This window comes from Thunnus albacares, chromosome 16 (genome assembly GCF_914725855.1).
Source record: "Thunnus albacares chromosome 16, fThuAlb1.1, whole genome shotgun sequence".
NCBI classification, from domain to species: Eukaryota; Metazoa; Chordata; class Actinopteri; order Scombriformes; family Scombridae; genus Thunnus; species Thunnus albacares.
This window is the reverse complement of record NC_058121.1, coordinates 3,188,083-3,212,554: the sequence shown is the minus strand read 5'-3', so window position 1 is coordinate 3,212,554 and position 24,472 is coordinate 3,188,083. Positions and strand designations below refer to the sequence as shown.

Here is a 24,472-nt window from a genome sequence, read left to right as displayed (position 1 = left end):
ATTTTAAAAAGTACTCACTGATCTTAGCATTAAATTCCTATAACATTGTTGGACTCACAATGGACAGTTCTTTACAAAAAAAGATCAAACTCGATGCAGCAGAACCAGAGATATTGTATTTTTTTAAATATTCAATGCATTCCTCTTCCTAGTTGAAACCTGATGTCTATGTTATCTACAATGCAGCTCAACTCAGTTCACTCAAATGTACAGATTCAGGTGTGTTGTGCTAGTTGTGGCTAATGTAGCATGAAGCTGTTAGCCTCCAGCAGAGATGAGGAGCAGCTACAGAGGTCTAACTTCACATCTTTCTAACTCCACACCCCCATTTTTTTCATTTTTAAACTTGTATTCTTCAGCCCCAATTGATGCTGACTCAAGTGACATCACTTGAGGCAATTTATCAGATTCCACACGGCTCCCTCTGGAGGCAAAAAAGGCTTTGTATATTAAAGGACAACTCCATCTACATTCTTTTCCAGGTTCAAATGGAAATGCCCACTTAGCCGTTAGCAAAAAACAGTGTCGTATGTTGGAGCGCTGCAAGCGATGTCGCAGTGCAGAGTCTGAGCGTGTGAAATGTTTATAAATGCACAGGATGGAGCAGAGGGACAGACAGCTGCTGAGTGCCGGGAGCAGAGCCCAAGCTTCAGGATGAATAACACCCACGAGTCACATCGGATTCTACTCTGATCTGGAGCAGGTGGGAGGAGAGCTCCAAGTTTATTTTTTAAACTTTGAGCAGTAGCAACAGTGAGTGCTCAGTCTGTCTCTGTGATTACTGGCTAGGCGGGCTAGGGGGTTTATATCTGTTTATATGTAGCAACTAACATATGTACTTTGACCAAAATTTGAATTTTCGGATTTGAATATTTGAATATGGAACACTACTAGGAAGCTATAGAATGATGTAAAAAAATAAATAAATAAATAAAATAATGGTCCCACCCTGTAACATACACAGTAGTATTCCCCAACACCTGTAAACACACTTTGATTTGTAAAATCAATGGAGTTGCCCTTTAACAAGCAGGACAGCTTTGTAATATTGGATTTACATTTTTTGTTTTTTCCAGGCATTTAATTCACTGGATTAGTCAAACAGACATTATAATGTTACTTTATCTACAAGTTCCTTAACTGAATTTCCATAAAATATATGTAAAATTACATATAGTGATAGAAGATTGGTTAGTAAAGCTGAAAAAGCTGCTCAAGCTCAGGGAGAAGAAATGTCTGCTTGCAGTTAGTATTATAATCTGTTATGTGAACATGTACAGGAAAACTATATCTTCTTACATAACTGTCTTCAGATGCATCATTCATACAACTCTGGATGTGTTTAACATTAATATCTCATTGATATGGAAACCTAAATATCTTGGCAAACTCATGCCCCTATAAGCCTGGATACTGAGGCATGTAAACACAGCCTGTTGATGATTCCTATTTGCAACTTTAATATTGCATTGAGGTACTACTACGTGACTGCAGTATGATACAAAAGTGAAATATTTCCTCTTGCATTTGTGCACACTTGTTTTTAGATGTGATTTGCTGAAGTTTCTGTGCACCGTATTTTCTCTAATAGCCTTCATTTACTTCAACTACAGAGGGTACCAGGCCTTTATTGGAAGGAGGCTTATATTAGAGAGAGGCCTTTATTTCTATTTCCCTCTGTTAGTATATTTGCTCATATTTTAGTACAATGCCTCATCGTTTTCTTATCTGCTTCCATTACCCCGGCCTGTATTCGGGGCTGGTCTTTATTTTAATGAAATACCAGCCACTATTAGAGAAAATGCAGTAATCATTAGAGACTAGATACTAGAGATTTTCTGTCTGGCATGTGATAGAATATGCAAATCTCTGTGCATGTAAATACATCATTTTATATGTAAGATGTCATGTTTGGGAGCGCAGTGTTTGTGTGATGCCTCTATGCAAACCCTGCGTTAATTATCCTCCTCCCTGTGTGTCACCTGTGTCTCCTCTTTCCACTTAGGGACTCCACTTCCTGTCATCGTCTCCGCTGAGTGCTTTCATGAGGGCAACATGCGCCCACTGTGCATTTATGCATTATTCCTCCATAAGATGATTTCCCTCAAGCCTTGCTTTGACTTTGATCAGGTCTGCCAGTTATATGCCTCACAGTCACGTAGACAGCTTGTTGTGTAATGCAGCTGATAATAGAAATGCCACGGAGCTCTATTAGCTTCCGTGCCTGACGACAAGCCTCTGGTCTGTTTACAGTCTCACAGCTCTGTTTGTTGTGCAGAACGCGTCAGCTCCGATTTCTGTTTACAGTGTCTCGCACCACAGATGATGAGTTAGAATTTTATCAACGTGAATGTGAATTTCATATTCTCAGGGCTGGATTACTAACCTGGCAAAGTGGGCCCCAAATCACAAACTTAACTGTGTGGTTTTTGGTAGTTTGATGAATTGTAACATTGTTTGGGAATATCAGAATATGCACAACTAATGTGCAATATTAACTGACATGATAAAAGCTTCAAGGTGGGTCTAGCTTTTTTACCTGACCTTGGCAACTGTGCAACAACAACTGTAATGCAAGTTTACATTGTGCAGTATTCACATCAGACAATTCTAATTAAATCTTGGTCACGATCTGTGTCAGACTGTACAATCTGATTGGTCAGATTGTGAGATGAATACGTGGTGAATTGTAGCACTACGGTGTAAATGAAAAAAAAATTATGAAAGCAGAGGCTCTTCAACAGCTCATCATCTGTGTGATTTTTTGAAAATGCAGCAAAGACACAAACTTCCTTTTCATTTCATCTCCATTGTGTTGGTTTTTGTGTGCCATGGATGTTTTAAGGAGAAAGTGTTTTCCCCCTAACCTTTATTAAAAAATGACATTTACAAAATGTTATGCCGGTCAGTGTATTCTGTCATTTCATGTTATTATATTGATTGGCTGGTTTGTAGACATGGGTCATAGCGGCAGTCACATTGTGAGTATTGTGAGCTGTATTTGTTCACCAAAGCTCAGAATCAGTTGTCGGTGACAAATCTTGCGATGAGATCTAGGAACACCAATTGACGACTGATTGACGACCAAACTTTCATCTCAGTCAGCCCAAAATCACACAGTTTAAAGACCTTCATTATTTAAGTTGATATTGTGCTTACATGGTACATTTTCCTGAATTAATTTGTGTTTGATATATGGAAATAATCATAAAAATCCTGTACAAAATGCAAAAAGAGTGAGGGAGGATTAGGGCAACAGGTGGTTTGGCAGTTCATTTTTGTCCCAGGGCCTCCTAGCAAGTTTGTCTAGCCCCTGAAATTTTGAATATGTGTATTATGACACAGAGATAATCCAAATGTGAAAAATTCAAGTTCAGATTGTGGTGGCTTACCATGCAGATTTTATTTTTTAGTTGTCCAGGTTAGGATTTGTTGAATTGAAAATGATATTTTTTAAAAATTCTCTTACCAGACAGTGTCCCTGTTAATCTGTGGATCAGCTCTATGCATAATCCACAGAATTGACTCAGCTCATGAGCTACACTCTATTTCATAGAGCTCATTTCTGAGCCCTGCAGCCTGCATAAGTGACTGTTCGCTACATGAGTCTGACTCGGGAACACATTCTCATTCACCTTGAAAATATCAGTCTTACACAAAAAGCCACTTGAGTAACTACCACCCCCAGAAGTTCTTTGTAGAAATAAAACCAGTTTTTAATTTCAATAAATGAGAAGAGTATCTTCCTTAGTAAATACTATTCTCCTATTAGACAGACAAGTTCAAGAGGCAAATGTGGTAATGTGTATATTTCTAAGAAAAAAAAAAGTTCCTGTGATCATAAGCAATTTCTCTTATTAAGGTTAATAAAATGCTGCTCAACCTAATCTGTAACTCAGAAAGTAATCACTATCATCTGTGACAGGCCCTCACTACAATGCATTTAAGTAATAGAGAGCCCCTGCAGTTGCTACTCTATCACGTACAGCACAATAAGGAATGTCAACACTGAAGTTACCTTAGCTGTGACCATAACCAGCCCCAACACTCAAGTGTGGAACCATACCCATTATGGTGAAACATATTTTTTGTCCACCTTGACAGGTAACTATTGCTGATCGTAACAGAGCCATTGTCTTGATATGATATGAGAACAATGGCATGCATGTGGTGAGAAGCTGCAACCAAGGACTGTCTGTCAGGAAGATGGTTGAATCTGTGCTTGTTTGCATTTCTTAAATCCCCAGATGTAGTGGCTAAAACTTGACTGACTGTGAATTTGAAATGCACTGTGCCACCTCGAGTATCAGAAAAGTGGGGAAGAGGAAGCCTTACAATTGATGCAAACCATCTATAATATAAATACAGATACTCTCGAGGGACTGCTACAATCTTCAAAGCAAGGGCCACTAGACGGATGGTAGCAGCTGAGCTAGCACTACTGCTAGTATGTTTATCGCTGGCCGTGGGAGCTATTGTTTCAATGTTTTCTTTGGCCCCATTTACACCTGTTAGTAACATGTGATCTTTATCTGGATACGTTATCTGCATGATATCCAATCAACAAGCCTCTACATTTACAGTACCCCTGCTATTAATGAGCAGTCTTGTTATATTGATTCTACCCACATTGTGATCGGACCTCAATATGCGCATTGGCTAATCAATCAATCAATCAATCTTTATTTATATAGCGCCATATCACAACAGAAGTCATCTCAAGGCACTTTTCACATAGAGCAGGTCAAGACCGTACTCTAAGTGGGCCTGGCGGACTTGTCAACAAACATGGAGCTTTTACTACTCTTGCTGAAGCTAGCTGGGAGAGGCAGGGTTAAATAGGTTGTTTTTAACTTGCTTGGTGGATTTTCTTCATGGATGTATTAAAAGAACTGGATATGACACTGCCAGTCCAATTTTTCCTAGTGGCCACTCGTAGTACTGCAGTGAAAAAATCCCCTACAGTCCCATAGACCACCATTATAAAAGAGACGTCTATAAAACTGTTGACAAGACGCCTCCAACTGCGAATAAGGTCAATTAGAATTCCATGAAGGTTTTATATTTGTTAAACTTTGCTTGAGTGTAGAAAATCTGTGATGTCATCACAATGTAAAGTCTATAAACTGAGCAGGAAGTCGCAGGTGGGGCCAGCGGGAGAAACACTACTGTGCATATTCAGTGGGCCACACAATGCGGAAGCAAACCCAGAAGCTAGAAATGTTTTTTGGCTCATACATCAAGCAAGCAATTAACATTTGATTGAATAGGTGCCATCTTTAAGTCCGGTATCCAGTTCCTATAATACATCCATGATTTTCTTCTTAAGAATTTAGTCACACTGTACCACCTCCAAATGTGATCCAATCATTATGTGTTCTGAGTGCATTTATATCTGGCATCAACATGCATTTTTCCTTATCCAGATAACATATCCGGTCTGTTTGTTACTGTGTCTAACCACGTCTCGCTCGAGGAGAAGTCTTGCTCTGAAATCTCATGAGAGTTGACTTGTTGTCGAAATCAGCTCAATATTTAGCCATGACTTTGAAAATCTTTTAGACAACACTAAGCAATGGCATCCAGCTGTTTCTGCTTCACTCACATATTCTGCACAGAGCTGGTAGAAGCCTTTTGCTTAGCTGAAGACCCACACATTAAAGATATTAATGATATGGATACAGAAATATCTATAAATACATATCTATATCATATATAAATTAAATTATTGTTTCAAAAGTATAAATACAGATTTACATTTACCAAGGTCAAAGCTGATGGCACAACTACCTATCACATTATGTTGCCTGTATGAGGAATATGATTGTAAGTCAATATTTAATTTTAAATAGGATGCCTTTCAAAGCTGCCCACCTTTAATGTCAGCCCAAAAGACACATCAAAGAGAAGTTAATCTGTGTGGACTGTGAGACATGAAAGCAGAGCAAATGAGGTTGCTGGCAGCTTGTAGCATCATGTGGAAAACACCGCCCGTCTAGAAAAGGTCAGCACAGTGTTTTCCCCAGCAGATATCAGACTGGCTAGATCTGCAGGCACCTCTGTGAGCCTCTGCAGCTGGGTCACATACAGATGCTTCCACTGAGCACTGAGATGAGATGAGTTTGATTTGCTCTAGACTTGTGATTATAAAGGATGGCGTTCTTAATCAGTTCCCTCCCGGGATTCATTATGCAGCCAGCAGTGAGTAATGAGCGTGCCCAGAGCTTTGAAGCTCACTTTAATCATAGCACTGAAGACTATTACTAAGCAACAGGAACTTGCAGACGTCTCAGGAGGACGCATGGTAATGGTGGATGGAGTGATATTCACCTAAGGAGTTTTTTTTTTTTTTAAGATAAAGTTAAAGTGGCACTTGTGGTTTTCCTGTACCACTCTAGCGTTGTTATTATTTCATGTGCGTATCAGTCAGTTTCATGGTCCATGGTCGTTGTTCATTGGTTTGGAGAATGAAGAAATCCCCCCACAGCCAGAAACCAAAGAACAACTGACTCAAACCAGGTCATTTGGAACATTTGGAGCTGCAACACAGTCAGTGAATTTGTGGCAGATTTTAAAAGATGCCGGTTGTGTGTTTTGTGTTTTTGAACCCAAAAATAAAAGGCTAGTATTACAGTTTTGACTTGTCTTCTGATTTCAATCATCACAGCTTCAAGTATTAATTTGTTCCCCAAAACACATTGGGATTAAAGGAACATATATATCTTATATCTTAATAGCCAAGTCTTTTTAGAACAGTGTTTTTCTCTGTTCTTTTCTGTTCTTAACATTATGCATTAACAAACATTGATTGCTTTTATTTTTGTCTAACCTGCATTATTTGAAAAGAACTATACGAAATAATTTGTATAGTTCTTTAAATTAGATGGTATTTTCCTTTAAGGTTCAAGGCTAGGTTTGGTAACTTTTGCTGAACAGTGGAAAGGGCGGCTACAACTGGGGATTAAAGAATAACAATACACTGAATTTCCCTTTATTTCCTAAGACTCTTGTGTTGTGATGGTGTTAATTGTCACATAGTGAGACAAACGAAAAATCAAATTTATATAAAAAACCTCACGAGTTTTGCTGCTACAGCCTTAGCTGGTCTGGTACTACCAGTAGCTTGTGAATTTTAGCTAATGTTAGCAAATAAACATATACTACTGCTTTTTAGGGGACATTACTGATTCAGTTCAGTTAGCATTTAGCATTATCCCATTATTCTCTCTTGTGAACACAGTTGTTGCTGTTCAAAGTTACAAAGACAACCTGACTGAGAGCAGTGTAATGACCACTAGCAGGAAATAAACATGTCTTGACAAAGGCCTATTCTGTATTAACTATGATAAAACCTGTTTATCTGTTACATGCTAAAATGTGGTGTAAAAGTAGCACAAGTTGAGAAGAGTCATAAAGTCAATGAACCGACTCAGTAATTTTACTTATACGGCAGTATAAAGTTTGCTAACATTAGCTAACATTAGCCACCATTAGACACTGGTCATACCAGACCAAGTAAAGCTGTAGCAGCAGCATCCCTCGGTTCAGTTGAGTAAGGGTATGTTTTATTGCTTATGAATTCAACTTTTCATTTGTAAGGGGAAAAGTGTTATATAATCTTTCAAAAGCTAGTCTCACTTTAAGCTGAAAGCTAAAATGAATCATCGTTTACATAGTTGTGATAAAACTACAAGAAGGAGACGGATATTATATACATTCTTGGCTGGTAAAAGTGACATTGGGGCATTCAAAATAACTACGTTAATTTGGTAACTGATGTTGGCACTGTACTGTTGAGAATTTGAGACTGACTGCCATGTTTGTTTTCCCCACCTCACAGCCAATTTAACCACTTTTAACAAGGTATTACTGCCGTCTGCTGAGGCTGTGATGCAGCAGAAGCAGCTGATTGTTGCTTCACACCTGCCATGCTGTGAAGCTGCTGTTCACAGGAACAGCGCCAGGTTTTCTGGGTAACCTTAAGAATATCTTCTGAGAATCTTAAATCCTCTGAGATCATATTGTTACTCCATGAAATGAAGATGCTTTTGATATACAGTATTTTCAGTTCAGAGAGGATTAAGGCAATGTCTTGTTGCCCGTAGTGACAGTGACGCAGTATTCAAATGATCTTGCAAGGGCAGAACTGAAAGGTCAAGAAAATATAGAATTGCACTGCTTGAACAATGACCTGTTTTCTCCTCAATCAATGCAAGCACTGTGACTGCTCAGGCTAACACTGGATTTTAGAAATGCTTGTATACATAATGTTGCTATGCACTGCCAAGGGAACCTGTTAGAGTTACCCAACATCCCTACAATCATTATAACATGGTGTACAAAGGTGAATTTTGAACAAGCTTTTAGGGTTTTACATAAACAATATCAATTATATTGACTGTATAAACATGGATTATGTTAACTGCATGAGACACATACTCCTGTATAATTAAATGAGAAGAGTGTTGCTATTCCCACTGGGGGCAACTGTGTAATTAGTGATTATAAATTGACCTACTTATGGTATTCTAACATGTTTTTACAAAGAGAACCCACCATCTGTATACAGAGGTAATTAAATTAATTCACTCAAATAACTCAAAGTACCAGTTTCTATTTTGGGAGAAATTTCCCAGGAAAAATGTTTAGTTTAAATTAAACAGTGAACAGTTACACAATTAATGAAATATGAAAAAAATCTAAATAATTTTATATTAATTTGAGAATCTCTATTTTTGGTGTCAGGGAATAGGGGGATTTTGTTGTGGAGGGCAATTTGACCCATGAACTCAGGATTTCTAAACTCTTAGCTACAGCCCAAATGGCAACATCCAGGGCTGAAAATCAAGCCAACAGCAGAAATAAACATGCTAAACAGCCCGCTTCAAAAAAAGTTTTTGGTCTCTATAGCTAATTTCCCCTTTCATGACAACTGTACATGGGGTGATTTTTATATAACTAACCTGTTTAAATTTTTATGAAGGTTTAAAGTTATGCATAATTAAAGGCATAGTTGCTTTGAGTGACAAGTGGGTGCCGTCACAGGTGGCTAGCTGCTAGATTCGGCCCGCCTCAGCTCCACCTCTTTGCCCATTTTTGGATTAGCTGGGAGTTAGGTGGAGTCAGGCACTAAGATGGCGATGGCCGGAGCCACCACACTGAACTTCAGAACTGGAAACCTATGGGTGATGTCACAGAGGATTTATCCATAATTTTCTACCATCAATGCTACAGTCCTGTGGGAGACTTAACAATTTTACTCTTCTGCATTAACCTGACAGCTGTAACTGATAGTTACTTTGCAGACTAGTGTTTTACTTGCTAATGAAAATAATGTATAAGATCACCAATGTCTTGCACACTGAATTTAATAACCATTAAATTAATAACATTGTGCGGCCCACTGAATATGCGCAGTAGTGTTTCCCCCGCTGGCCCCGCCCACGAGCTCCCCCTCGGCCCATAGACTTTACATTGTGATGACGTCACACACAACTTCACTTCAATGTATGTGAGTGCTGAGAAATGACAATTAAGTCTGAATCTTAATCTTAATATTTAGAGTGTTTTTCTATTGTGGCACAGCTGGTTTTAATTAAGTTAAAAATCTGAATATTTTATCCACCATTGAATGTATTGTATATGTTTATGCTTTTTTTTGGAGGGGGGGGGGATGCAAAAGTAGTTTGTTATCCATGAGTCTAGTTTTCTTTAGTATTGGGATTGGTGTGGTTTAAATTCTGCATCAGCGTTGTATTGGTATGAATCATATCATGAGAGTAGGAGGCTCTGTTTTCGTATCTCTCATTTTAGAATGAAATTCCTCATTTGACATCTCTCACTGCCAAAACCCTCGGTGGAAAACAGAAAGCAAAAAGAAAGCAAAAAGAATTTGGCCTCCGCAAGGAGATGCTTGTTTCCATGGCGATGTGGAGCATGTGCTTGTATGTATGATGACCTCACCCATGCATGTCCTCCTCACCAGCCTCCTCTTCTTCTGCGAGGATGCAGACAGTGTCTGCCTCCACGCGGCACATGGTGCAGTCACATGTCAGACTCCGGTTTATACGAGTACTTTGTGTTCAAAACGTGATGAATCCACAACAGAAGGTCACGAGCTGAAGTTTACCAATCATTGTTCACCAACATGTTGAGAATATTCATAATTCTGACAACCTGCGGCTCAGGTTTTCCTTCTATCTTTAAACAAGATACCTTGTGCTGATTATTCTCATTGTGCTAAATTCTCATTACTTGTCTCACACATTCATCACATTAGATTGGTGGTTTTCAGGTGTTTTATACATTTTCATATCTCATAAAGACCCAGATTGTTTCACTCTTTTCCGACTTTCCTGAGCTTGAAAACAACCAGTGCATTAACTTTTGTGTGTGTGTGTGTCCACTTTGGGGCAGCGGAAAAATCTGTAAATATAATATTGACCATATTTCTCCTTTAAAAAGTAATCACATTGCTTTACTAATCACTCAACAGCAAAAGTAATGGTAACAATACCAGGGTACCAGGGAACAAATGAGGAACAAATACTTCTATTGCTCAAAGCCTCCACAGACACGTTCCATCTTCTGTGTTTAAGGAGGGAGCAATGCACCACCTCACGTGATCTCTTGGGGAAGCAGATGTAAACAAAATGGAGACTGACGTGGTGCAACAACTTGCTTTAGTAAAGCTCTTTGTTCATATGGTTATGATGTCTTGGAAGACTCGTTATACAGACAGTCGTGTTCTACATATCAACAAGCCTTTCCTCCATCTCAGCTGTCCAACGTACCTGTACAACAGCTTGTTGTTGTTTCTTCATGGTCGTCATTTCAAAAGTCCTCTCATTCACTTCCGTCTCCTTGCAGACTTGTCTCTCTCACTGGCTATTGTGGTCCTGCTCCGAAAGTAGTGACGCAATCATCCAGATTTTAAATCCTAAACATCAAACATGTTTGAAATTATCATGGTGGCCCTGATGTGTCTGCGAGCAGTTCTGGCGGTTTAAGATTGGATCTGTAAACTCCTCACATCACCAGATAATCTGGGCTGAACATCAGCACCGACCAAGGTCCCAGACCAGATTTCTCCTCTGATTGTCAGAGGAGGTGAACTGGGGATAAATTGGCCCAAAACTCCTGTAGTCTGAGCCCAGCTTTAGTGTTAGCTGCAGTGACTGCGTGAGGTCCCGTCCTCTCAGTGAAGCTGCTTTGTTCTCACAGCCTCCAGTTCTAAACTAAACTAAACCAGCTGATTCCTGGATGTAGCCTTACTGCATCTTTATGTATTGGTTCGGTCTTACTGCTTTCATCAAACTTGTTTCCAGCAGAAGCAGCAGGCAGCTTTTATTACTCAGTGAAAAACCTGTAGTGCTGGGAAAGTAGTGTTCATCAAATAGCAAGCAGGTGAAGTCAGCAACTGGGTAGTGAACACAATTGCTGAAACTATTAATGAGTAAAACTAAACTAAAAAACTACTTTTGCTATTATTAGGCTGTTTTAAAAGCAGCATTAATAATATTGTCAGACTTGTGATGAAGAGTTAAAATAAAAGTTACAAATCAATGCAGCAGAATCTTTTATTCCATGCATTCTTATTTCTTGTTAAAACCTGGCGCCTACATTACCTATAATGCAACTCAAGTGTACAGATTCAGGGGTGTAATGTAGCTTGGAGCTGTTAGCCTCCAGCAGAGATGAGGAGCAGCTACAGAGGTCTGCTCACCTCACTTCTTTCTAACTCCAAACCCCCAGATTTGTTTCATTTTCAAACTTGTAGTCTTCAGCCCCAACTGACACTGACTCAAGTGACATCACTTGAGGCAATTTAGCAAATTTAAAAAAGGCTCTGTATAACTTGTTTCATATTTGCAGCAGCACTCCCCAACACCTGTAAACACACTTTGATGAGTAAAATATTCCTGTGTAAAGTTGCCCTTTAATTCATCTATGGTGAAACTGGATTTACATTTTTCAATTTAATTCATTGGATTAATCAAACACAGACAAGAATGTTGTTATTTTAAATTTATCTACAACCAGTTTCTTTATTGAATTTCCATTAAAAACTATGATATATGTATATAAAATGATGTATACTGTGATAGAAGATTTTTCCATATCACCAACCTTTACTTCAGGGTGATAAGAGACATTTTGTACTTGCTTTTAAAGTTTACTAGAATGAAGAGTTGGCTGTTTAGGTGATCAATAAAGCTGAAAAAGCTGCTCAAGGTTAGGAAGAAGAAATGTCAGCTTGCAGTTGGTATTATAATCTGTCTAATATGTCAACACATGTACAGACAAACTGTATCTTCTTACACAACTGTGTCTTCAGTTGCATAGTTCATACCACTCTGGATGTGTTTAACATTAATATCTTATTGTTCTGGAAACCTAAATATCTGGGCAAACTCATGCCCCTCTAACGCTGCCTCAGGTAACTTCATTTTATACAGCAGTAGTTCCCAACACCTGTGAAAAAACATGTTGATGTGTAAAATCAGTGCTGTTCCCCTTGGAATATCTCCCATTATCTTACAGTTCTCACTTGTGTTCACAGATGTAGCTGTTCAGCAAAGGTTGCATCACTTTTGAATGAATGTAACACAATAGTTTGCACTGAATAGACCATTTACACTATATGGACAAATATATGACATGTATGTCTACATACTTGGTTTTCATGGTTTGGATTAATGAAGGTAACAGTTAAGGGAAATCTTACTTACATTAACTTTGACAATGGTGTGCTTCCAGCAGCATTGTTGTGAGGGTCCTTCCCTGTTTCAACATGACTCCATAAAGAAATGCTTTTCCCAGTTTGGAAGAACTTGACTGACCTGCAACAATAAACATCATCCAACACCTGGGATGAGGATTTTCATGTTAATAGGACTAACCAGGAGACATCCCACATGGGAATTTAGAATTATGTTCACATGGATAAATCACAAAAATACAGTATTAACAGCTGATCTAGCTGTGTTAAAAGTATTTATCTGAGCATGTAAGACCATAAGAAGATTCATCATAGATCTGTACTTTTGTGATTGAATGGGAGTAAATCTTTGCAGCCAGGTTGCAAAATCTGAAGGAAAGCCTGGAACCAGAAGAGTGGAGGCTGTTAAAGCAGCAGATGAATGAAGATGGTTTTGGAATCACACCTCAACCATCAGAGACGGGTATTTGCATGAATGTAGACAAAAGTCAAGCATCTTTTCTGGCCTTCTAAAACTAAAACATTATCGGTGGGACGCTGTGATATTATGTTTATGTTGGCTGCTGGTGCCCCCCAGAGTTATACAGGAGTATTACACATAAAAAAAATTCGATTCTCCTATTTGACAGGTGGGTGCAGTTCCAAGTTTTACCACCAGAGGGAAACAAACAACTTCTATTTCTAAATGTCCATACTTTGCTGCTCTTTACAGTAATATGAAATAATGGGATTTAATGAGATTTCCACATTCGTCACCTGAATGTTCCTCACCATATGTTAACCTGCAGCTGGTTCTCAATATTGCATATATATATATTTTTATATATATATATATATATATATATATATATATATATATATATATATATATAAAGTCTGCTCCTGAGAGGTAGAAAAAGTTCATTTTGATACTTATTCATGCTCTTGACAAATCTATCTCAACTCAAGGTCCCCCACTACTTCCCTTTGTCTGAGCTTTTGAGCGTACCACACAGTCCTCATCAGCAGAATGTTTGCTCAGCTGCCATGGAGCTATAATGTTTAACTTTCCATAATTCTAAGCACCTCCAGACTTTAAGTTGACAGTTCAATCTCACCTCAAGATCCACTTACTCACATCTTGTGGTGCTCTTGATCATATTGCATGGTCATCATCAGCTGCAGAGAAGGTGAGTTGCTGTCAACCCTTGTTTCCAAGGTCAAGAGTGAGTTGTAAAGCTCAATGTTTGAGGGCTGAGCAGGAACATCAGTGTTGCTATGGAGACATGAAAGTGTGAGCCATGACTTTACAACCTTGACAATGAATAACTTGACCACATGAAGAGGAGAGTTTTTTATTGAATGCATGAAAAGCAGAACCTCATTGAGGATTTTCATGTTCATAGGACTAACCGGGAGACATCCCACATGGGAATTAACTTTAATAATTTAGAATTATGTCCACATGGATAAGTCACAAAAATACAGTTTTAATAGCTGATCTAGCTGTGTTAAAAGTATTTATCTGGGCATGTAAGACCATAAGAAGATTCATCATAGATCAGTTCCGACATTTCTCATTTTAAAGCGTTCAATCCTCGGTCATAGACGTTTTCCTCTGGGACAGCACCAGCTCCTTCACTTGAGGTGTCAGAGACATGAGCTGTGTGCGGACACTCTTCGCCTCCTCGTCCTGCTCCTCCGCTTTGTCCTCCTCGCCCTCGGCCTCCTCCTGCTTCTTGCCTTGACTCTGGCTCACCAGCTGCTTCACCACCAGGCTCTGGTAGGCAGACAGCAGCTGCTGCTTCTCCTGCAACACATGGACGCACACAAACATTTCAGCACTTTAACTCGCTGAACAAACGCTCGATTACACCGACAGCTGCTGTGTCTGAATATCGGATGTAAACAATCCTAGGATGATTTTCATGTTTTTGCTCCTGTCACTACGGAAAAAAACAAAAATCTTCATGAACAGGTTGTGATGGATGGAAGGATGCAGGTCATCCTTTGAGAGAAAGAAAGCTGGAGCAATAAACAGCGGCTGACTCTGCTCTGAAAATGTTTCTCATCTCCAACAAAGTCATTTAAATAAGGACTGTATGATTTGCTGATGTTTACAGATGTTACATGGTCAACAAAATGACAATATTCAAGTTTTGCCCTTTCCAAATCATTTGTTTGCTATAGGTGGGAACTTGTTAAAGGTCGGAATGACACTACTGATTGGATGCTTGGTTGCAGGTCAGTTGCTAATGATGAGTCTAGCACTTGAACACTCAGAGGAAAATCACTTTTCTTCACTTGTACCAAAGAGTTGTTCAAATTGGATTGAATTGTTCACAGTTTGACTTGACTAAAACTATAATTATTATTCAATTCCAAAAAGTCATTAGGCCACATTTGTCTATTTCTTTCCACAGTTTTTCATAGAAATGTTTGCATGCCTTGTTAAGCTGCTTCTTACATGAACCCCCTGCTGGTTTTTGGGGTGACTTTTCAATTAATTCCATTCAGTTTAAAATCGGCTGAGCTGAGCTGGTGGAAACTGACTCTGGTACGGTGTGTAACAGGACAGTTCCATCAACATCACTGCACAGACAAAAGCCACAATCAGAAAGCACAAATACACACAGAACAAGAGTTCCATACAGACTGACTTGGGGACAATAGATGGCTAAGGTGCAGAGGAATTTAAGGTCTGTGGTGAAGTGGGGAGAAAGTTTTTTGAAGCGGTTTTGTCCTGGTCGGCAGTGATTTACAGAACCTCCTGGAGGGAGAGCACTTTCATTCTTGGTATAGGGATTGTATTGATGGAAGTGGGGTGCAAGTGGTTTTAGATGACTTGATGAAAATCTTTTGTGAGTCTGGCTTTCTGAATTGTTGCACCAGACTGTCATGGATGATGTGAAGACACTTTCAATTATTGCTGCTAGAAGCCACTAGCTTCTGTAACTCAGTGCAATCTCTCATTCAGTCTTTCTTTCATCTGTCTTTCTGAAAAAATATTCATTCTCTAGGACAAATGGGCTCAACTACAGGAGTTGCTTTTAGAAGTTGAAACCCTCGTAATTTTAACAAAGTTTAGTTAGTTAAGTCTAGTCAGACAGTGATTACTTTGTGAGCATATAAAAAAAGACTACAGCTCCCATGAACACTTACTAGCATGACAGTGCAGGAACTTACGTCATTGTAACTTTTTAAAAATTCACCAAAACTCTAGTCTGATGTCATTTTACCAACTTTTCAGTTGCTGTCTAAATAAAACATCTACAATGTTCTGTCCTGCTGTTATTATAGACATGTCTGAACTAACCACAACACCTTGTCTCTTTCATAGTTGTGCCTCTTTTGTCAAGCAGTGATGTTTAATCTGTGATGGTCAAGAATTATAGGAAATTTGTTAAAGGCTAATAAAAACTGAAATACTGGATAAACAATATTAGATCTTTTTTTTGTTCATTACCATTCTCTAAACATATGAAGCAAGCCACACAACATACTGTTGAGAAAGGCTCTGTGTCAAGGCTGGATTTTTAGTTATTTGTGTTCTTACAAATTGTATAGTCAATGGGATTTTGAATGAGGTTATCTTACTACTGGAGCAGAAACCAGTAATTCTGGGGTTAGTAGCACAAGTTGGCTTTAGACTGGTCTTAGATTGTCAGGTTAGGTGTCCTCCTGATTTCTGTTTTGGATTCTTGTAGCATATTCTTAAAACATTTCTGAACACTGACAGTTCTAACAACCGTTGGATTTATGCTGTTAACCTTTTCAGTTATTTTCTCTCAGACTTGGTGTCGCTTCAGATTTCTGTTAAATTGATTGTATTCCTCCAGCAGGTGTAAAATGTGTCAATCTTCTGCTGCTAAATGTTGCTGTTGCATCCGCCATTTTTCCTCTTCTGTGTAAACCCATAATGCATTGCACGACTGGCTATCTAAGTCAGTCTTACGTTAGTCACTCATACGGAAGCTTTATGCAACAGGTAGATTTAAGTATGTATAGCATGTCTGACTTAAAGTTATATTTAAGTCAAAGACTGGGTTTATCTTTTAGGCAACTGAAGTTTCACTTCATCTCTCTATTCAAGGATTTGTTCATTTTCTATATTTTTCTCTCTGTCAACAAATCTCATGTGCAGAACCAAACCAACATGTCATCCAGTGCAGCAGTTTGGCTCATCGACATGTTTTAATCAATTTTTGGACAACAACAGAGGAATAAGATATATCAGGCTTTGGATACACACACAATACTTGTAAATAGATGAGTTCATTGTTGGTTCGGCTCTGAGATTTGCTGGCAATAAGAAAAATATATTACATCACCAGCCAAATCCTTCAAATTGATAATCTTAGATTATAGATATGATATACAAAAAAATCTGTTGGCCTTGTTAAGAGTTTGGTGGTGATGCTTCTTTTAACTCACAAATGAACTTTGGCAGACACTGGTGCAGCGTGACCCCTCGCTGGCTTCTCACCTGCTAACATACTTATGGTTTTTAGTCACATTACTCCCTAGAGTCAGTAAGTGTGAGACGTACCGTGGGTATCCTGCCTGTGAGCGTGCCGATGATCTGAGGCACGCAGCGTCCCGGAGCGTGCAGCATGCAGTGGGTGCTGGCCTGAAACAGCAGCACGCAGGTGAGGTGGAGGACCAGAGCGGGATCCTCCGTCTCCTTCAGCTGCTCGATGAGAGCTTGGCGGTGCAGGAACAGGGCCTGTCTGAGAAGAGCGCACGTACGCGCACAAGTCAGTAATTAAGAAACGAAAAGAGTCAAAAACAAAAAATCAAACAGCAGCCTTTTCATTACCTCTCCTTTTTCTTGTCTCCCTTCTTCAGCATGAAGCCACACACCTCTGCAGAGATCTCTATGTTGGTCACAAAGTCTTCAATTGTCTGTGAAGAACAAAAGGTGAAGTCGAATCTCAGCTTCCCGTCTCTGTATTTGATGCTGATGATGTAACTGACTGGAAACAAAACTTACTTTGCCGTTCAGGCAGTTGTGCAGCTTCATCAGAGGCCCTTTGGTCTCCTCTGATAGCTTGCCCAAAATTTTCACTCTGACCTGAGGCGACACATCAGAGATGGTAAAGATGAACAAGTCCTAACGAGGTCCCATGGTGCATTTCAAACACTGACACACAGTCCTGATTTGATTTCACTGTGATCTCTGTAGCTGATTATCTCTTCCTGTAATGTACTGTCACTTAGAGAGGGGGCGGCTTCTCACCTCGTTGGTGATGGAGCTGGGGTTCTCCACAGACATCATCAGGTCAGCAGCCAGGAAGTTCACCAGGATATTGGTGACGTCTGTGCACACGGTCTTCAGGACGTGCTTGGCGATGAGGACCTGGGTTTCATCTGCAGGGTCAAAGTACGTTAGTTACATGAATCCTTGGAACCTTGAACTGTTTCTGCTGTTTTCACTGGATTATAATGTTATTTTCAGAATAAGTTATTCCAGATCAGACTCCATGAAATCAGCTCTATAATGACCCGACTCGACAGATGTAGGATGTTGGGAACAAAAATAATCATTGGGCACGACAATTGCTCATTTTACCCCATGTGGTGTGTCACAGTGGAAGACAACTGGGATGCCTCACAACTGTAAACATGGTGAAGTGAAAAAAGAAAGATGTCTACCTTCACAGCAGAGTGAGTGTGAATGGTCACTTTTCATCCATAAAACCCTGATTACATATAGAAATATTTGTTGGAAGCGAGCTATGATTGGTCGAGGGCCAGTGTGTAGTCTGCCATGCCTCAATGCCACACGACAGCATGAATTTAGAATTTATGACTCTTTGATCCCCTGATTTGGCACAGTGATCTTGAAAGGTAAAAATAAAGTGTAATCTGATCCTGACGCTAGGCTGCTGAGAAACACCATCACCTGGCATGTAAGTGGTTCTTAAAATGTCCTTAGACAGTGTGTTTGCACTATTTTACAAAATGATGCTTGGAGTTTTTGTATGTCTACATGCTTTGGGTGATGTAAACAGGAAGGGTCATGTTGCTTCAGACTGGTGAGTTAGCTGTGAGCTACACCTTGCCCTTACAGCTGAATAATGTAACATCATATAAAAGAGGACATTTTGGTGAATCTGCACTATAAAAAGTGATCTTCTTCAACTCAGCAGAGTGAGATAGATGAGTTGTCATGGAGATGGTTCAGTTGTCAACACATGACCAAAGTATGGAAATCCAGTCCTGTGTGTATGTATAGTACTTTCTTAGGTTCTAATGCAATCCAAGAATATTAATGACTTTAATCTAATTAATGAGGCAAAGTGTGAACCACTAGGTGCTTCTGGATTTACCTGAGAAGAACTTGGTGCCTTTTTCAAACAGTCGGATGTTGTTGTAGAGGTTGGTGATCTCCTCCTGCAGATCCTTCATGCTCTTCTTCTTGTTGGCTCCAGATGGAGAGCTGGTGGAGGACATGAAGACGCTGCGCAGCACCTCCTGGTAGGTTTTAGTCAAAGGCCTGTAGAGAATGGACTTATTGTTCTCCGGCTTTCTTTGGGAAAGTGTTAACAGAGAAAACTTTAGACAAAAATCTCTGTATTACCGTACTAAATGCTCTGCCAGCTCAGAGAGGATTTCTTCTGGGCAGTCACTCAGTCGCTTCTCTAAAGCAGCTTCGATCTCCTCCTGGGCCATAAAGGGGACTTCAGTCTGTTTGTTGCGATCTTTACAAAGATAGAAACACAAGCTAATTAGTCTCACATGGATGCTACAGTTATCTTTGTCTTCCATGAAAAAAAAAAGAACTTAACAACCCAAGAGAGAGATTTCTACTCAACCAGCCATTATACTGTTGTTACAGTCAAACGCCTCACTGAACAGGCTTAATGTGCATATAGAGACATTATGTCCCAGTGAAGATAATATTTTGTTTTGGCTGTGAGTGTACTTTGCTGCGAAGGTCCGGTTTCTTCATCGCTGTCCTCCTCTTTCCTCCCTTTCTTCTTGGTTTTACGAATCCGGATCTCTCTGGCGTTGCCTCCTCCGCCTGCTTTCACGCTGCCGCTGCCCTCTGGGAGACAAACAGCTAAACTTAATACCTCAAAGAAAAATAAGTTTCTTCAATGTATCACATATCACAGAATTTCTGCGTTTGTGTGTGCAGCGTCAAGCGGGGAGGTTTTAACCGACCTGTGGCCTTCTTCCTGCGCTCTGCCTCTCTCTTTTCCTTTTTCGACAGTGCTGAGTTCTCTGTCAGCAGGGATGACGGCTTCAGATCCTCTTCAGTTATCAGAAACACTGGATTGTTCTTAACTTCCTGAGAGCCGCATCACAGAAAAGTAAAACAGCTGTACTTTAAGTGTTTTAAACTTCATTTCTTAATAACTGAATCTACATTCAAATAGTTTTATTTGGACATGAGTGACAGATGACGCTGTACCTTCTGCGCTTTCTGCTGCATGGCTTCATCGAATAAAGAGAGGCAGCTGCTAATGAATTTCTCGCTGACAACGACAGTGCCTCCCAGCACCCTGGCAGAGGACTGCACGTTAGTGTTCCTCATGGCCTGGTTGATCAACATCCCGATGTCCTCCATCGACAGGCAGCTCGGCAAAATCGGCTAAAACAGCCGGAGTGAGAGTGAGGAATTGAAGTCACAAATGTTTTCACCATGAATTAACAATGAATGGGGTTTACAGTTAAAGACAGAGCACCTGTATGTCAGTCCATGTGTCAGAGTTGACAGCTTCCTCCACAGAGGCCTCCACCTGGTCGACCAGAGCTTGACCCACACAGGCCGCTCTGAGGAATAGCAGCTTGCTGGACTTGAAGCGCTTCTTAATGTAGCTGGAGGGGTCGGGGATCCCCAGCCTGACCAACGCATCGAACTCTGCAGGAGGAAGATTTCATCAGTAACACCACACACACATCATAAAACTCTGGTTCAAGTCTATCTTTGTGTGGACTGGCTCTCCAAACAGGCCAGGGGCCGCCGTAAAATGACTCCTCCATGTAGCAGAAACCAGAAAGTTTTTTTTATTCCAGGCATTTTTCTTTCTTGTCAAAACCTGCTGCCTACATTACTTCTACTGCAACTCAACTATGCAGTAGTACAACCCAACACCTGGAAACACACTTGATGTATTAAAATCGGTACAAAGTTCCCCTTGATGTTGCATTATCCAGTCTCCCACCAACTAGCAGAAGGTTTTAGTGATTATTGGAATCCAATTTGTCTGAACTGCAGACTTTGCTGGGAAACAACGTCATTTGCAGCCTTTTGTGTGCTTTTTAAAAAAAAATTAAATTGGAATAATGGTTAATAATAGAATAGCCTCTAAACATTATGTAAATTAAAAAAAAAAAAAAAAAAAATCAAATTTCACTGGTGGTTTTGTTTGACTTTCTAGTCATTCTTGAGATGTTGTGATTTCTGCCCTTGACTGTTCATGTTTTGTCTGGAACAATTAGAAAGTGCTCTGGGTATCCGTATCTGCTAAGTACAGTGGTGAGAACTGTCCATTAGGACAAGTCACAGACAGTCATTTCATAGAGTTTTATACTGGGACTTATTGTATGATATAAAGTCAGAAGGGGAGGTTCAACGCTGAAAAAAGGAAATGAGATGCAGCAGAAATGTGATAATAATAATACTAACAATCATCATACCTAAATATCCGTTCTGCTGGAGGAAAGAGTCCACCCAAGCATTCTGTGTTTTGGAGTAAATATCAGGGATATACACAGCTTTGTCCTGCCGCCCTCCAACCACCGTTCCTTTTAGGCGTCCAGTGTTCACCAGCTCTTCCAGGACAGCTGGCAACAACAAAACCCATCATCACAATATATCACACTGTGATACACCAGCAACAATAAAACATCACAGCCGTCTGTCCTTACAATACAGAAGATGCTCCTGAAATCCAAAAGCTCCAATCATACTGCTGACAGGTGTTGGCCTACAGAAGAAAGTAAGAAAGGAGAGCATTTAGTATAAAATACAAAACAACAGTTGACTGATACTGTATAGGAGCAATGATTACCGTGTGATGGCACTGAAAAGACCTCGTATCCTGGCTTTGTGGCGAGCAACAAAAGCTGGAGTAAATATGACCCCTCTGTTGTACTGGTCCATTTCTCCTTGGATAAGCCTCCCGAGACGCTTGGACAACTCCTGAGATACATGAGAAAACACACAGTTATTTTTTTCCAAGTCATCTGAAGTCATCTGAGTGTGCCAAGAGGAATCAATCACCCCGACAACAAAGATGACACAATTATAATTTATTGCCTCATTCATCTTGAGATTTATTGTGTGATGCACACATGCCAGACAGGCTGCTGGCTGTGTGACTCACCTCAGTTAGGAAATCTCCCGGGAGGTCGTAGTTCTTACACAGCTCTGCAATACTGATCAAACCGGCCTCCTGCAGTTTGTCATTAACTTCCTCAGCTAAACGGTCCAGGTAGGTGCTACACACAACACAAGATCATCAAAATGTTAAGACAGGCGCAGCTGTGAAATGTAAAGATGTGCTGGTATGGTTGTTATGTGGAGGAAATGTTGTTGCACTCGTTGTGGGATTGACCACAAAATGGAAATTGTACAGGAGAGTATTACATGGGTTGGTCTGTCAGCCAAGCAGATGATACTAATGAACTGGTAGAGGGGTTCTGCAAATTCACCAGGTTAAATTTAAGACTTTCTAATATCACACAGAATGAGATTTAATACCTGTTTCACTGTCATACCTGCCAAAGTATCAAAGTATGATGGGAAACCAGTGGGGACAGTGTGACCTACATTTACTTATAAATATACCCAGATAAGTGGCAGAAAGTAGATGGATGGATTAACTGATGACAAATGATTAATTCATTTAAGTTAATTTAAGTTTTTGTTAAGCTGACGCTTTCTTTGAGCTTTTGATGAGCATCTTAGTTACTGTAGCTGCAGTAGTGACAATGTTTGCTGCAGGTCGTATGGTGACAGGTTAAACAGCTTTCTGCTGCACAATCCACTGTCAAAACAATCCCACTTTAATTTATAGATGTATAACAGCTGAGATTGAGAATTTTTTTTTTTTTTCAAAGGCTGGACTAGACATTTTTTGAATGGGAAAGATGAGAAAAGGGAGCAATTAAAAATATGGAGAATAAAAGGACTAATAGTATTAAATTTTCCTAAGAAATTGGAAAGGGACAATGCAGCAGAAATGGCAGTAAAGGAGCAGAATAGAGTGTTAGGTCTGTGACTGGCTGGTGGGTAGATGGAAAATAATATTTTGCCTAAAAAAGTTTAAAAAGCTGACATCTCCCATATACTGCATGTGCCTGATGGACAGACTGACTGACACTTTGTAGGGTAGAAGTGATCACTTCATACTCACTCATCGATCAGTTGTCCCAGAACAAGCTGAACACCTTTATCAGACTTTGCTATGTCACCTGCTCTGTTTTCAACATGGACCCAGTCCACATTGATAATCTGTAAGAAAGATGATCAAAATAAGATTCAGTGGAAGTTTTAATATGAAACTTATGATAACATGAATTCTGTGTCTCAGCTTGCTATTGGCACATGGTACAGGACCGATGGTTACACACTGGGTTAATACACACCTGCTGGAGGTCCACGATGTTGACTCGTCCTGTGAAACAGAACGATGGGATTTAACTACTGTTATGTCCAATTCTGAATATACTACACTTAACAATAGTATTCTTGAGACTGACCAGTGAATGCAGGGAAAGTGACTACACCCCACAGAAAGTATATGACCTACATATGTTTTTATGTAATGAGACAGCTATTTTTTTAAAACCTGTTTAGTAGATGTCATTCATATTTCAGGAAGTTGTGTTTCTCATGCTGCTGGCTGTTAAACTCACCTCCGTGTACGTAGAGTTCATCTCTGATCTCCCTGCTGATCTGAGCTGGAGTGATGTACTCCTTTCCATCCAGTGTGTGCACCACATCCAGCTTCTTGTCTTCAACCAGTTTTGCAATAATTTCAATGCAGTTTCTCTCCGACAGCCTGTGGAGAGAGATTTACAAAAGTGCTTAAAGTGGCGTTTCCCTTCTTTTAGACGTATGTTTGTTCCTTGTTATTACCAACGACAACTGAGAAAGGAAACAACTCAAACTAACCAACTAACCGTTACTTTAAAATCAAAGTTCAATGTTAGCGTGTATTAGCTTTGCTGCTAACAGCTGCTTATTAAATGCGGTTACCTCTGCACTGTGTCAGCAAACTGTGCTCTCTGGAAGTCAGCGGCAAGCCGGCGAATTTCTTCCCAGTCAGCTGCCATTGTTAAAAGTTTATGTGTCTGCAAAACACGACCAGCAGTTTCGTTAACTACTATCACCAAGAAGAAGTGTCAGCTAGCTTGCTAAAGAGAGTGCAGCTCTAAGCTCAGCCACACGTCAACATACGCTGACGTAGGACGGAGAGCCGGAAGGAAAACCTGACGTCACCAGAGAGCTGTGTGTTCAGAATCGCATTTTTTTAAAATGCTTTTTTGAACAATAGATGTACAAACAGCTAAGCAAGTCAGCCATGTTATTAAAAACCTCGGCATTCGTCTGAGTAAGAGAAATTTAAAAACAAAACGAAAAAAAGGACAGAATAAAACCATACAATTAAACTATTACAAATAATACAATAAATTAAAATATGTAAATGGTAAATAATACAACAAATAACACAATTAATTAAGTTAAAAAGATAAATTAACATAAATAGGTCTTCATTTTGAATTAAAGCTTAATATATTCTGTTAATTTGTAAA

The 24,472-nt window shown here is 39.7% G+C and overlaps 1 protein-coding gene and 1 long non-coding RNA gene across 3 annotated transcripts; one reads left to right on the top strand and one right to left on the bottom strand.

Moving 5' to 3' along the window:
• Positions 1-369: 369 nt before the first annotated feature.
• LOC122999909 lies at positions 370-22,882 on the top strand. Its single transcript, XR_006407850.1, has 3 exons — positions 370-380; positions 10,056-10,061; positions 22,674-22,882. It is a non-coding gene; the product is annotated as an uncharacterized LOC122999909 (long non-coding RNA).
• ufl1 (UFM1-specific ligase 1) lies at positions 12,973-24,136 on the bottom strand. Of its 2 annotated transcripts, XR_006407847.1 has the most exons (20): positions 23,916-24,136; positions 23,573-23,718; positions 23,303-23,331; positions 23,071-23,168; positions 22,039-22,153; positions 21,724-21,854; positions 21,581-21,639; positions 21,350-21,496; positions 20,395-20,570; positions 20,121-20,300; positions 19,871-19,997; positions 19,629-19,751; positions 19,284-19,404; positions 19,033-19,199; positions 17,940-18,070; positions 17,694-17,774; positions 17,520-17,605; positions 17,250-17,430; positions 14,226-14,510; positions 12,973-13,001 (listed from the first exon to the last, which is right to left on the bottom strand). XR_006407847.1 is itself a non-coding variant. In XM_044377229.1 (19 exons), the coding sequence occupies exons 1-19, from the start codon at positions 23,990-23,992 to the stop codon at positions 14,292-14,294; spliced, it is 2,394 nt and encodes a 797-aa protein (XP_044233164.1). In that variant the 5' UTR covers positions 23,993-24,136; the 3' UTR covers positions 14,040-14,291. The 2 variants fall into 2 exon arrangements, 1 of the variants encoding a protein (XP_044233164.1); XM_044377229.1 differs by lacking the exon at positions 12,973-13,001 and having other exon boundaries at positions 14,040-14,510.
• Positions 24,137-24,472: the final 336 nt, after the last annotated feature.